We start from the raw sequence: 15,906 nt of genomic DNA on the forward strand, positions 1-15,906 counted from the left end.
ATTCTATTGTTTTTCTTTGTATTTATTTATTTATTTGTTGGTATGTCTTAGGCATACTGTAGTAAGGCATTTCTCTAGCTTTTGGTAATTCACACTCCGTAATTCATTGCACATTCTATTGTTTTTCTTTGTATTTATTTATTTATTTGTTGGTATGTCTTAGGCATACTGTAGTAAGGCATTTCTCTAGCTTTTGGTAATTCACACTCCGTAATTCATTGCACATTCTATTGTTTTTCTTTCTATTTATTTATTTATTTGTTGGTATGTCTTAGGCATACTGTAGTAAGGCATTTCTTTGGCTACAAAATGCTACAGCTAATCTGCACTTGTCATCTCTTTCTGTTAAGATATTAGGTTTCCTCACAGTTAAGCCTTAACTGCTGACATTTATATCCCAGAGCAGGATTATGATAGTGAGGATAAGAATGCATTCAAGCAGCAGTTGCAGGACTTACTGGCTAAAACAGGACAACATGAGTTGGTACTGATAATGGGGACCTGAATGCTCATAGGTTTAGAGCTGTATACTAGGTTAATGATCACAGGGGCCTTTGTAAGCCTAGCCATGCATCTCAAATGCATCTGGCAAGTTTATGCACCTTAAGATTATTCTATGGGATATATGTAGGCTATGACTTGGGTGGGTGGTCATATTAGAACAGACAGAACAGGATTCAAGAACTTCCCAGGTCCACAGAGGTGGGTCAGCAGGAATAAAAAAGGAGAGGTCATTACAGACTTATTTCTCACCAATTGCTTGATGGTGGCCAACACATGATTCAGCAATAGAGACAATCACAAGTTCACATACAAGCATGGCCAACATGCAACTCAGGTACACTTCTTAGTTAGGAAAGGACATTGGGGTAGAATCAGTGATTGCAAAGTCATCCCCAGTGAAACAGTTGGCCCACAGCATAAACCACTGGTTGCCACAATCAGTTGCAAGTAGTGGTCAGAGAAGACTCCAAGGTCAACAGAGACCAGGCTGAAGACTTAGACGTTGACTGGAGAGAAAGTACAACAGTTCAAGGAATTACTCAGGGCTCTAGTACCTTGGGGAGAAGAGGAAATAGGTGGAATTGAAGAAGAATGGCAACTTCTTAAAACAGCATGTGTGAAGAATATAGGACACACACACAGCTGAGCTAAGTATGGAAATAAATTACATAAGGAAAGCTGCCAGTGGAATTCAGAAATTCTGGAAGTTATCAAATGAAAAACAGCATGCAAAAAATATAGGAGATAGAAAAGATGGGCCACACTAAGAAGGAATACTGGATGGCAAACAAAGAAGCTAAGATAGCAGATTAATAGTGAAGCATACAGCTTCAGTGGCACTATACCAGGTTGTGGAAAGTGACTTGATAAATGACACAAAAACTCGATCAGGTTGCCAGGCAAAGACTAAAAGATAGAAAAGAAAATAGTGTACCATGTTAACAGCTTCAGATTTCTAGGAGAGGTCAAACCTAGAATCATAGCACACAGAGTGCTGGGTGTAGTGTATGACAGAAGAATGCCAAAGAACCTGAAAAGTAAGGTGTACAAAACAGTGGTACAATTAGTACTACTGTGTGGTACAGAAACCTGGGCAGTAAAGGCAGAGCAGTTGAGGAAGCAATAGGTGATGAAGACGACTTGTCTGACTCACGTGGTAGAATGCACTCTGAGGGGCAGAAAAAGAAGAATATATAAGGACATCAGAACAAAAGCCCAAGTTGCTCCAATTGTGGAGAAGGTCCAAGAGAACAGATCACAGTGGATCAAACACAAAAGATGATCTGATGAAGATGATCTGGGACAAACAGGAAGAAGACAAGAGGAAAAAAGGGGTCCAGCAAAGAGGTGGATGGATTGTGCGAGAGAAGAATGTGACAGTCAGGCATGACTATCAAAGAAGGTAGGAATGAATCAAAAGACATGGCAGCAGTTTACATGTAGAAAACAGGAAATAAGCATGTTGATGATGATGGTGCTGACAGCGGTGGGCGATAGGCTAGATCAAGGAGGAGTAGATCATTGCTGTTAAGAGCAATTTTTACTAGTAACCGACTGGACCCGATGTTGGAAATAGTACCAGCTTGTGCAATGGTGGAGATTTTCATGGTTAGCCTTTCCCAGCCTGGTCTTTCTCTGGGCCTAGCATCAGATGTATTTGTAGTTTGGGAAAAAGTGATGGATGCCTGGGTGGTCTTGTTTGAGCCACGATTCCGTGACAACCAGTTTGTCAAGCTTGTTCCTGAGGCATTTTCCATTAATTAAGGTATGTAAGATAGAGTGTTGCTGTACACTGTTTTATCTTTGGCCTGGGTTGGTCTCAGTGTTAGGCTTCAGAAGAAATATTAGCATAACTGGAGTAAATTTGAAGAGGTACTATTAATGAGAAAGTTTGTGCTGGAAGGGGCACAACTGGTATGTGTATCGCAAGAGATATGCAGGATTTGAGGAATGGTTGGAGTTACTGGGGAGGCAGAAGTAGCGGGTGAGTGTAGATGGTGGGTGGCTCTGTGTTGGTGAGTGTACAGAAAGATAGAGTTGAACTGAAGGTGCAGTACAAAGAAATGGGTGTAGGTGTAGGATTATAGGGATATGAAACTTTTAGGGTGAAATGAAGGGGGGGGGTGATGCATGATGTACTTTTTGAAAGCTGGAGGAGTTAAGACTGTGTAGATGGCTCTTGTGTGAATAAAAATTACAGGTATTACATTTGTAGCATTTTTGCATGTTTGTGAAGAATTATATTGATTGGAGGAATGTAGTTGAAGTTAAGAGTTTACTGACTGCAATGTAAATTGTTTTTGCTTGTGTTTACTAAATGATGGAGATGTGAACAGTTTAGCAAGCTATTTCTTTAAGGGAGAATTAATTGTTTGTATAGAGTTAGTGTGTACAGTCATGCGTAAAACTAAGGAGGGAGGAGGTGGCTGAGGAACTGGTGTGGAAGGGTAGCAAAGCAGGTAGAAACAGCTTGAGGCACTAGCCAATAAGTGCATGCATGCATACCTTACATAACCAGCCATAGTTCCAGACAACAGAGGTAAGTTAGTGGATCTTGTATGCTGCTATAGTAGAGCTGTAACTAATGACAATAAAGTAAATGCATTGCCTGACTCTTTGACTTTCACCCCTCTACATCAAATTGGAGTTGCAGTATTTCACTTGGAAATAAAGCAGACACTAATGCAGGATACATTGTTGATATGAAGGCTGAGAGTTGCTACTGCAGAAAATTTCAAATACTTGAATGACCAACACGAGGTGATGGAACCGGGTAAAAGAGAGATTCAGGAAAAGGCAGCAGGAACAGATAACATGCTTGATTATATTCAGGTACATTTCATTCAGTGGAAGTCAAAGAATCAAAATGGGCCTTAAGATTATATGGTAATTGTGACAGTGAAAGAAAAAAATGATTTGATGTACTGTGTCATAATGAAAATGGCAGAATGAACTGGATTTGCTAAAGACTCCTTGGGTGGTGAATCAGCAATATATCTAACACTGCCTGAGCTGCAGGAAATCTGGGCCAATACTAACTGATTTTTTTTATTTAAGCAACAATCCACAAGCAGGTGTGGGTAATGCTGGATTTACCCACAGCTGGTGTGGTTTGTTTGATCATGAGGGTGAGGCTCGAGTGATTAAATAAAGCCAGCCATAGGTCAGTTCTATACCCACATCCCAGCGTGGGTTATTGCTATTGTACGATGACATTATTTAAGAAAGATATTACTTACCTTCCTTAAATAATGTCTTTGTTTAAGCACATTGAAGTGTTGCTCTGCATTTTTCCTTCTTTACTGATGTACTGAGCATGCATAGCGATTTGCTTTCCCACACATCCAGAGTGCATCAGTGCAGGAAAAGAGAATCTCTGATGCTTTTTTTTCTGGCAAGACTTTACGAGGAACAGTCCAGAAAAAGAAGGAAAATCAATTATGTTTCTGTTTCCTTGTTTTTGAAAACTCACCTGATTTTTCTGTTTTGTTCTGTCCCTCAACATATTTCAGTAGAAAGTCTGGCTGCTCAATGGTACTTAAGCAGCCAGACTTTATTCTGCTGGTATATGCTCAATTTAATAACAGGAATCAGCATGGTCATTTTTGAATACAAATGAGACTTTGTGTAATTGTTATTAGATTCATATGTTCATAGGAGGTTACTAGCCTAGTGGCCCTAGAGCCTTTACAAGCCTAGCTATATTAATCCCAAGTATCCCAATTTGTTCTTTTTGGGTAGTTCACAGAACAAATTTATGAACAGTGCAGGTCTGTGATCAACATCGGCTACCGCTGTCCATGAGAAACATGCATACCACCCCAGGGGTGAATTTGTGGTCTCCCATCCAATTATCTAAGTTGTGTTTGAATAGAGTCATTGAGGAGCTCTGTTTTACATGAATAGGAAGTCTATTCCAGAGAAGCAGAAGTCTCTGGGAAATATATCTGTCTCTCCAGCATGTTCTGTTAATCTCACAATATGCATTGAGATCCCTAGAGCGAGTGACTCTTGTGCCATTTAACTTGCAGATGTGTACCATTTCCATTAGAGCAGGGCTGGAGATTACACTACAGGCCAGGCACAAGTCACCTCTCAGCAGCCTATATGATATAAAGTAAAGTAACAAGGCTTTCAGCCTGTCCATGTAGGTCATGGTTGGGAATCCCTTTATTTTCTTAGGGAGAAACCTCTGAGGTCCCTCCAGCTGCTGCAGGTGTCTGGTGAGGTACATGCAAAAGGATGCATTATACTCTATTAGTGGTCTGACGAGAGTCGAGTACAGTGGAGTTATAACATCCCTTGACTGGGATGCTATGCCCTTGCTTCCAGGTCATGGAAATAAGTGTTGTGGAAATTGTGGCAAACAGGCACAAAACTGGCTATGGGCAGATGAATGATGTTTATTGAACCAGATTATTCAGAAGTGGGTTTGCCATTGTTTGTTGATGCAATAAGAGAGTGTCAAGTGTAAAAAACAGAAATGCAAATTGTTATTCCTAGCTTCCTTAAAAGTATTTTGGAATGAAATAATATTGCAATTTGATAATCATAATGAAGCAATTGAAAAAAATACAGGAACCTTCAGAGAAATTGGTATAATTGCAGGTATAACACAAGGAGAAAAACGTTCTTGAACTGAAAATATTGACACAACAAGAAAAAGTAGATGAATGGAAGGAAAAGTGCAAGTTTAGGTGGGAAAAGAACCCTGTTTGTAAGAGTAGTCTGCAGCACAAGATGGATGAATAGGTTGAAGAGTTTGGCATGGCTTTTAAATGCAAAGGAAAATATGGGTCTGTTAACACTGTCCATTAAACAGGATTATATCATAAAGAGAGAGTGCTGCTAACAACCAATTTGATTGATTTGTGTTCTTCTTTGAATATGCCGTACACGCACATTTCTTATTTTGTACTTTTACTCCTTTGGTTCACTTCCTGTTACAGTTTGAACAGTGCAAGATACTTCCAGTGCTGGGGCCTCACTATGTGTAAGAGTTATAAAGATGGTTTAATGTTAATTAGAGGGAGCATAAAGGATAACATTTTATGCACTCCCAAAAAGAAAGTTGATTTGCTCACCTTTATTTTAAAAGCAGGTTATTATAGCGCTTGGAGTATAACCATGTGTGTATATGGACATGGTATTATATGGGAGCTGATATAAAGAGTCCATAATGAAAACTGTGTGTTGGAAGAAAGGATTATTTTGAAAAGGTTTAATAATAAAAATTAATTGAGGTGACTGCTGTTGTTTTTTAAAGGTTGTCTGTTATTGAAGAAAGGATTATTTTGAAACATTTATAATAAAAAGGAATTGAGATGACAGCTGTTTTTTTTCCAAAGGGGGATATGCACTGAAGGCTGATGTTTTAAATGTACCCCAATGAAAATATTTAGTTGCCCTATCAGATCATGTTAGAGTGTGGTAACATTTAACTGGGTAAATGTGTGGGTATGGCTCCTTATGTGAAATTAAAATACCAAGTTTGGAAAAGTTGTGTATAAGAAGAGATTAATTTGAAGTGCAAATCAAAAAGTTCTTTATTTTGTAATGGGAATATTAAAACTTTTGAGGGAGTGGTGATGAATATTATTGTACTGAAATTTCTATGATTAATCAGTATAATGTTTTTTTTAAGCCTGCAATATACATTAAAATTTTATTAATGTTAATGATAATGTAGGGTTGCCCTGCAGATGTTTTTATACAATTTAATGAAGCGTGTATTGAATTGGTTTGACAGCCTAAATTTACATAAATCAATTAAAAGCATCTTCTGTTGAGTGCGGGGGGGGGGGGGTTGCATAAGAGTTAGACACTACATACTTACGTAAGGATTATTGGAATGTTAATTTTTTTCCATGTGGGGAAAGCTTACTGGTGTGTGTGTGTGTGTGTGTGTGTGTGTGTGTGTGTGTGTGTGTGTGTGTGTGTGTTCTTTACTAATATCCCCACTAAGTCTGACTAATGGGATTAAAGTGAAAGTTAATAATAAAATAATAAGAGCTATAGACAATAAGAGGATATGGGGGGATCATGAATGTAGGTAGCATGAAGGAAAAAGCATCTAGGAAGAATTGTGTGAACAGTGGAGGCTGTAAGGTTTGGCTCTCCAGATAATATGTGAAGGCATGGAAAAAGAAAGATTGATGATGTTTATTCCTCTGTGAAAGATGAAAAGCGTGTTTGATTTTTAATGGTGTTTTTATTGTCCTGTTAAGATCACTGAGTTTATTGAGAGAAAATGTAAACATACGGCACTCTCGTCCCTTCACTCCTGTCGAGGTGCTAATGTGAGATGGAGAGGACGGATATGGTTAAACATACGGCACTCTCGTCCCTTCACTCCTGTCGAGGTGCTAATGTGAAATGGAGAGGACGGATATGGTTAAGCAGAGACACAACACAGACTTGAGTATAAACCGAAGAGAGTATGAAGGATGACATAGCTAAGGGTAAATTATAAGACTGATTAAACTTGAAATGTGCATATTAAAAGGACATAAGCAAATATACGTAAAAATGTTTGCAAGGATGGATACAAGACCAAGTGAACTTTACATGTGGAAGTTAAAAGGACATCTGTGAGTGGTTTATAAGTTAAAGAATGTAAAGTAAATGGGTGAGAAAGAAGAGTGAATATAAAAAGGGAGCACTGCATTGTGGGAGGGCGTGGAAGGTAAGTACAGCTCATATTGTCCTATGGTCGTAATAATAGGTAATGCCTGACTGTTTAGCTTGTTAAGGATATCTGAGGAATGTAGAACTGAAACCATCAATTCTAAATAGGTGATAGGTCATGACAGCAAACAGATTACTAAAGGTTTTAGATAGTTAAATGAAAATTGTAATGATGGGTGCATATGGAAGAGATAGCTAATGAAAGAATGGGAAAGGATATGGGGTGAAAGGGGATAAAGGGAGATAATTGTATGACCTTATCTAGCATTTTTTTTTTGCTTGAGGGAAAAATAATGAAGTATGTATGTTGGGGTTTATAGTATGATGTTATAAGACTGGTTAGAAACAGGCTGAAATAATAGGTTCATAGGTTCATAGGTAAGTACTAGGCAATTGGCCCTAGGGCCTATATAAGCCTAGCCAAAAAGGTACCCTGGCTTTCGCCACCCAAGAAAATTATTTTCCTGTGCTCCTGTTGAGCAGAGCCAAAGAGGTGATCCCCAGGGTGAATTTCCTATTTCCCATCCAATCATCAAGATTTTTCTTGAAGAGTGCTAATGAGGAGCTTTGTTTGATATAGATGGGTAGTTTGTTCTAGAGTATGGAAAGTCTCTGGGACAGGAAGCTATCCCTCCAGCATGTTGTGTTTATTGTGATGACAAGGTTTAGGTCCCTAGAGCATGTAACTCGGAGGGATTGCGATTTCTTTGCGGAGCATGTCCAACAGCTTTGGGTTTGACATAGCTTTGTATGTTAGGCAGAGATTGCCTCTGAGTAGGCAATATGCAACGGAGTAAAGCTGGAGTTTTTTGAGACTGTCTGTGTAGTGCATCTGTTTGAGGCTGGTAATCCTCTTTGTGAGGTATTTCTGTGGCCTTTCCAGTTGTTGTAGATATCTTGTCAGGTACTTACCAAAAGGGGCATTGTACTCTGTAATGGGTCTAATTAGTGATGAGTAGAGGGGAACAATGACCTCTTTTTTCCTGGATGAGAAACCTTTTGTGATGAGGTGTGCCACGTAGAAGGATTTCCTGACTACTGTGGCAATGTGATTATCAAAGGAGTGACTACTATCCACCTGTGTCCCAAGGTCTCTTATCACACTTTCGGTGTTAAGTAGACTACCACCTATATGGTAGCTCATGGGTACAGAATTTTTACCAAAGGGGATGACAATGCACCTTTTGGCATTAAGCTTGAGGCCATGGCTTTGACACCAGGCATCTGTCTCCGTGAGGCCCTTTTGTAGGATGTCCACATCATTAGGAGTTTCGATTATGGCTCCTAGTTTGCAGTCATCTGCGAACTTCGTTAACCAAAGACCTTCTGTGTTAGCCTGTACTTCAAAAAAGTAGATACCAAACAGGAAAGGACCCAGGACTGAACCCTGCGGTACTCCACTTGTCACTGGTCTGAAGTCGAATTTGGAGTCTGCAGTGAGCCAACTGGCAACCCATCTTGTGACATAGGGATTTATACCTAGTTTAGTGAGTTTATCTATAACTTCAGAGTGGAGGATGGTGTCAAAAGCCTTGGTGAGATCTAGATAGGCTGTGTGAACCACCTTACCCTCGTCTACAGCTTTGATGACTGCTTCAAAGAAGTCTATCAGGTTTAGGAGACATGATCTGCCTTTTACAAACCAGAACTGGGTGGGATCCAGAGTTTGGATATTACCAATGTCTTTGTGTATAAAATCCATGATGATATGTTCCATGGCCTTGCAGACCAGGCTTGTTAGGCTAATGAGGCAGTAGTTCCCGGGGTCCATGGTGGCTCCCCCTTTGTGGCGTGAAATAACCATTGCTGTGCACCATTTAGTGGGCACAAAGCCTTAGGTGAGGCTATGATTGAACATGGTGCTTAGGTGGGGTGCCAGTTCATTCTGTAGTTCATGTAGAACACAGCCTGGGATGTTGTCTGGTCCCATGGATGCTGTGTTCTTGGCTTTGGAGAGTGTGGTTTTTACCTGTGCAGCCGTGATTACAGGAACTTTGCATTCTTCCGGTATAGAGATAGGCCCTTTAGGGGGTGAGAGGGGGGTAAAGTTAGCACTGAATCTATCTGCCAGGATGTTGGCAATATCAGTCGGTTCTGTATATTTAGTGCCATTGTGCTGTAACTCAGAGCAGATCTGAGTGCTGCCATTGAGATTCTTGACATAGTTATAGAATGCTTTGTGGTTGTCTTTAGAGTCAGTGGTGATTTTGTTTTCGTAGCTAGCTTTGAAGGATTTTATGAGGGATCTCAACTTCTTACTGAGGCTGACCAGGAAGTTCCTCCCATCATGGGATTTTACTCTTTTTTGCAACAGTTTCTTTCTTCTGTTGTAGAGTTTGTTTATGGCAGGGGACCACCACATTTGCTTCCTTGTTTTGGAGGATAGTATCTTGGTTCTGTTAGGGATAACACGATCCATGCACTCATGTAAGTGCTTATAAAGTACATCTGTGTAGGATTCAGCAGTCATACCTCTATTGTCCGTCTGCATGGGTGTCGTGAAGTTTGCCACTTCTGTCTTAAGAAGCGTGAAGTTGACTTTGGAGAAACTTTTTATGGTGGTTTCCCTAATGGGGGGTGAGGGCAGGATGTGGATGTCTAGGGTGATTAGCTTGTGGTCGGATCTGACCAATGAGGAATTGACTTCTGGTGTGGAACACCGGTCCCCCATGTTGGTAATGACCAGATCTAGGATATTGCTGCCCCTGCTGGGGGTGTGGATAAGTGGATCCAAGGCATTGGAATTTATGAATTCCAGAAAACATTGAGCAAAAAAGTTGGTACATGAGTAGTTTTCCCAGTTAATGGTGGGGTAGTTGAAATCGCCCATTATTAGGGTGTTGGGTTGTACCCTAATATTTTCCAGTGTATCAAGAAATAAGGAGTGGAACTCCTGGGGCATGGTGGGGGATCTGTAGCAAGTTACAATTTGGATTGTGGTCTTGCCCAGAGTTAGTTGCACTTGGATAGTCTCAAATGCATTATGCTGAGCAACTAGCCTGGAGTTGTGGATATCCTTAATGAATATGGACACGCCTCCACCTTTAGTGTTTTGGTCCAGGTTAGGTGGCGAAAGGTGTGGTATGAGTTATAGCCTGGTAATGCAGGGGTGCTCTCTGGAGCCTTGAACTAGGTCTCTGTCACTGCACAGATGTCAATGTTCTACATTTTCAGGAGTGCCTCGAGTGAATGCATTTTTAGGTTTAGACTTCTAGCACTGAGTAGGATTACCCTCAGATTTTGCTTGCCTGTACCTGTTAAGGTGGTAAATTTGTCATTTGAACCTTGCCTAAAAAAGGCACTATAGGGGTGGCAAGAGCCTTAGCCAGTATCCGGAATCCCAAGGGTGACAGATGCAAGCCATCTCTGGCAAAGCATCGTGGTCTGTCGATCATGTCATCCCAGGCAGACAGATATTGGATCCCCTTAAAATGACACCAGAAGCTTAGCCAATTGTTGAAGTTAATCTCTTTGTCCTTGTACTGTGGTATCATTCTGGGTGATGGCAGGATGCTACTCAGGGCTAGGGTCATACCTGCCTGGGCTACAAGATCAGAGAGCTCCTCCATGTCTCTTTTCATGTAGTCCAGGGAGGTACATCTCAGGTCATTCACACCATCATGGACAATGACAGAGTCATATTTGTACTTGTTGTGGAGTGACCTGAGTGCGTGCATTATGTGGCAGATCCTGGCACCCAACAGACAGCTGACAGTAATTTTCTTCTTGTTTAGCCTGGTGAGTGGAACATCAGTGTGCCTGACTTTAGAGTCACCTATGACTAGAGTGTTCGGTATGTTGTTAAGTCTTATGGGCTGTGGTTGAGTAGCACACTGAGTTTGTGGGCTGTGTGTCATTTGGGTTGTGTTGGGGGGGTGGAGGTTGCTTGCGTTTCTGCTTTGGAAGTCTGCTGCTTGAGCAGATTTTTATTGAGAGCCTCCATGAATGTAGGTGTGTTTTTCGTGTTTCTATGTGTGTGCTTTGGTGGTGTAGGTTTTGAGGGACTATGTGATGAGTGTGGTGTGGTGCAAGTGTTTACCTTCTCCTCTTGACTGTCTAGTCCAGTCCTGTGATCTACCATTTCCATGATAATCTCTGACTATAGAATGTTAAACTGTCCCAAGAATACACTGCACTCTTGATATAATACGAGAGACGCCAATATAGACTATGGTTGATGGAATTAGGAAGAAGAATATAAATATATGTATTTTTTCCTTAATGACAGTAATAAAATTCCTTTTTAAAAAAAGAATGCATTGGCGATTTATGGGAAATGTAATAATAATATAAATATTTAAAAAAGATAGAATTCAAAAGCAGACTATCAGTCTTGCAAACCAGAGTCATACCTTTAGCTTTGTGTGTGTGTGTGTGTGTGTGTGTGCGTGCGTGTGTGTGTGTGTGTGTGTGTGTGCGCGCGCGCATGTGCGTGTGTGCGTGTGTCATGATCTCAATGGGCAGTATAGCTGTTACTTCCCAGCATTTTGTGAATACTTGATCTACCATTATACTGATGAAAAACACTTCTTGTGTCATGAAAGGGGACTCCTTATCTCAATACAGACGTGGCAATTTTAATATCTTACACTGACTAATGTTTGATTTATATTTTACTGTCTCTTAAAAATTAAGTTCCATACAAATTTGAAAGTGCGGTAAATAATGCAGATTTTTAGGTATGATAGCTAGTTGCTTTATTTTATAATTTATGTCAGTTTTTAAAACATAATTAAAATGCAACAATATACTTACATACACTATTTGAATGCTCAGATGGTAAAATAAAATATCAAGTGTTAACAGAATGCTATCCTAAGTTGAGTTGTAGACTGCTATATAAACATTGGAGGATTTGACTAAAAATAACTTAGATTCTGTACTATGATAGTAACATTTTTTATTCTGTTTAACTACTGCATGGCCTTTTATTTGTGTGCAAACATGGCACTTTGTTGAAACCCACACTGTCACACTAATAGCAGATGAATGAATTACCAGTCTCAGAACAATCAGTCAAAGACACTCACTGAAAAATAGTAAATATAGATGGGTATAGAAATCATTGCAAAACAACTGTTTGTCCCCCTCCCCAAATTACATATAACAACTTCAACATTCTGACACCTTAACAGAAATTGTACATATTATCTGTACTGATACCCAGCCCCTGGCTAATGGCTCCTTTGTAAAATGCATTTAAAAATGGTGTGCAGTCCTTTTTGGAAGAACTCTGGTCAGTAAGGATGGGTGCAGACAATGGCTTATTACAAATGACTCCTTTTGTGATAGAGTAACTATTTAAAAATCTGAAAAAGTCTATTAGTTTCATATGCATCCTTTCTGCTTATGGCTCATTTGTAGCATAAGTACTAAAGACATTTCACATATCTCTGCTATGATATCTAGCTTGTTATTAAACAACTGGTTTTGCCTGTGAGATCAAGCCGGTAAATATAAAGGCTTAGTTTTTCCTAAATGATTCTAGTTTAGCAGTAGATTTTCTGTTAGTAGGTGAATCATTTTAAACATTATAGGCATGTAAAAGTGCCATGTAAGAATGAAGGTGTGTGCACCAGTGTGCATCACTATAAGGTAACGATGCCCCCACTAAGGTGACTTTAGCACTTACGTATTCCTTGATTATTAAATGGCCAGTGAAACCATGTATCCTTGTAAACACTTTATAGGAAGTGGCAGCAGCTACAAATGACAATACTGCAGGATGAGACTTGTCATTGGTAAATGTGAATAATACTGATATGGCACTCAGCGCCTGTCATGAAATGTCATTTATCACACGGATGGTGTAACCCAAAAAGTAACGATTTACAGAACTAATGCCATTGAAATGTGTGTAGCAGAGACGACAGAGCAGCAGACAGGTACATGAATCTGGTACTGCTCCCATTCATTTCCTTAGGAATTCATTGCTTTTACTACTTCTTATAAGATGATTATGGAAAATCTGCAATATGTAGATATATAAATTATTGTTAAGCTTGTACATTTTAGAGAAAAAAAGATGTTTTGTTAAAGTAATTAATGACTTTAATGTCCTTTTATTTGCATTCCTTAACCTCCTAGTAGCCGTTTCTTAAATGAGACCAACTCAGCCTTCCCACTATGGTAAAAGAATATAAGTAATAGAAGAATTGTTATGTAATTTTATTAAACAAATTCTGAGGTACTAACTTCTTGAATTATTCTCACTAGGTCTCTCAGCATCAGCTTCACTGGTATCCCTTGCGTGGATGATTGCTTCTTACCAGAAGATGCTTCGGGACTCTCGCGATGACAAGATGCCCATGTCGTACAAAGCTACAGTTATACAGATGCTCTGGCACCTCTTTACTATTGCAGCCCGGGCCATTGCATTTGCCCTGTTTGCTTCTGTGTTACAGCTCTATTTTGGGATCTTCGTTGTTACTCATTGGTGTGTTATGACCTTCTGGATCATCCAAGGAGAGACTGATTTCTGCATGTCAAAATGGGAGGAGATCATCTACAATATGATGGTGGGAATAATCTACATTTTCTGCTGGTTCAATGTCAAAGAGGGACAAACTAGGTATCGGATGTTTATCTACTATTTTATCACACTGTCAGAAAATGCTGCCCTGACGGTGCTTTGGTATATGAATCGGGGACCCCGTATTGCAGACTTCTATGCCTTAATTATTGTCTGTGTGGTTGTCAGTAGCTTTGCTCTTGGAATGTTCTTCATGTTTGTCTACTACTGCCTGTTGCACCCCAATGGACCAATGTTTGGGTCTCAGGTAGGCTGTGTGTATACTGAAGACCAGAATGCTTGTGTGGGCCTTTCTACAGAGGTCATCACAACTCCCCCAAGATCTCTACAGAGGACTACACATGGGGAGAGGGAACTGGCACCAGGGGACAGAGATAGCTGTATTCCTGTTTTTCAGGTCCGACCAACTGTTCTTGCAACCCCAGTTCCCCGAACATCACGAACAGAAGGACCTGTAATTAGAATCGATTTACCCAGGAAGAAGTATCCAGCTTGGGATGCTCATTTCATTGATAGAAGACTAAGAAAAACCATATTAGCTTTGGAATATGTTTCCCCAGCCACCCCCCGCTTGCAGTACAGAAGTATTGGTGTTACATTAGAAGTGTTGGAGTATGAAACCACAGTATAACTGAATGGGGGAAACAAAAGAAAAATTAAATTGCAACCTGCATAAACCCTGCTGTTTTAGGGTTTAGGCAAACAGTTATGGAATGGTGCAAGGTCGAGGTCAAAAAGGTGATGACCTTGCTGCTCCAGATATGGTGCAAAGTGCTGCAAAACCCAGCTGCAGCCTAAAAAGTAATGAGTTGTGTGAAGATGTTATCAAGTAGAGCACCATAAGTCTATTAGAGAGGGGTGGCCAGATTTGTTTTATGCATCTGAATACCACTGGGTGGTTTTAGTAAAAGGAAAAAAATAATAATTTTCTTTGTATCAGCTGCAAAGAAAACATAAGGGGTACTTGTAGGTCCCATGTAGTGAGGCTGCAATTCAAGAAAGACTTTTAATGAAGTGTCGTAAGCAAGTCTGCATGGAAATGCAAGATGTTACTCTACTTTCTCTCTCTCTCTCTCTCTCTTGGTCCATTTCTACAAATGTTAATGCTACCTAATTAAAAACAACAACAACATACCTTGGGAGTTTCCATTTGTTGACCCAGGCATATACAATGCCAAGACATATTTTTATTTGCCATAATAATAATAAGATAAAAATATAAAAAAATTATAAAAATTGAAAGTGCCACTGTCCCTTTCATGACAACTAACGTGGGCATAAAACAAACTCTGAACTCTCTCACAAAGAGATTTTGATGGCTTCTGCCGCCAGTGTTTTATGCATTTTCAGAATGTTATTTTTTAGACAACAGATTTTTTTAACAGATGAAATAATTTTGTCATTGAATATTTAGTAAAAGTGTCCAGTTTTACTCAAGAGCTTGTTTATGATGAAAGAGGCCTTTCATTAACCATATTCATGGTGTTCTGTATATACATTCATTTTAATGTATTGTTTCTCAACATAACATGGGATAGTGGCAGTGTAAGCCTTTCTTAAGAGTGCAGAAGAAAATGATTACGGTCATACTAAATTTTACAAATGATTACGGTTGTACTAAATTTTACAATGCTGCTTAATACATGAACTAGATACAGGTGTTGTGTGCTTTGGAAACAGAAAATATAAGATTTTAATGCTTTAAATATACAAAATGATTACATCATGCCACTTTAATACTGACATAGTATTTGGCATCAGGATAGAGTTGGTTATGGCACAACAATAAAATGAAATCAGTAACACGGTAGTTTCTGAAGGAGCTATAACAACCACTGCACATCAACCATTGTAAAATTAGGGAAAAATCCATTTCCACTATTCATTAAGATAAAACTTCATCTTTTGAGATTCCATGTATATCTACAATTTATGGAACAAGTCAGCAGATTTGAAACCTGTGCCATAATCGCAGTAAGGCTTAGTCATAGTAAGAATGACAAACATATGTGAAATACTGAAGTAAGACTTGTCTGCACCAGGAACATATACCTAGCTAAGATTTATGGTGGAGTTTTGACTATGTCAGGTTGCTTTATAAGGGTAGGAACATTAATTATTTGATTTTGCTGCCCACGACTGGTATACGAAGATGTAAGACTGAGTATTCTCCCAATAACAAG

General features: G+C 39.5%; 1 protein-coding gene across 1 annotated transcript in view; it reads left to right on the top strand.

Moving 5' to 3' along the window:
- XKR7 (XK related 7) overlaps positions 1-15,376 on the top strand; it is a 197,008-nt gene extending 181,632 nt beyond the window's left edge. The window contains exon 2 of the mRNA XM_044090341.1: positions 13,408-15,376. Coding sequence (XP_043946276.1) covers positions 13,408-14,354 — 947 coding nt within the window. The 3' untranslated portion in view covers positions 14,355-15,376. The remainder of the gene's footprint in view (positions 1-13,407) is intronic.
- The last annotated feature ends 530 nt before the right edge of the window (positions 15,377-15,906 follow it).

Source organism: Protopterus annectens, chromosome 12.part0, assembly GCF_019279795.1.
Source record: "Protopterus annectens isolate FY-2018-M chromosome 12.part0, PAN1.0, whole genome shotgun sequence".
In the NCBI taxonomy this organism is placed as follows: domain Eukaryota; kingdom Metazoa; phylum Chordata; order Ceratodontiformes; family Protopteridae; genus Protopterus; species Protopterus annectens.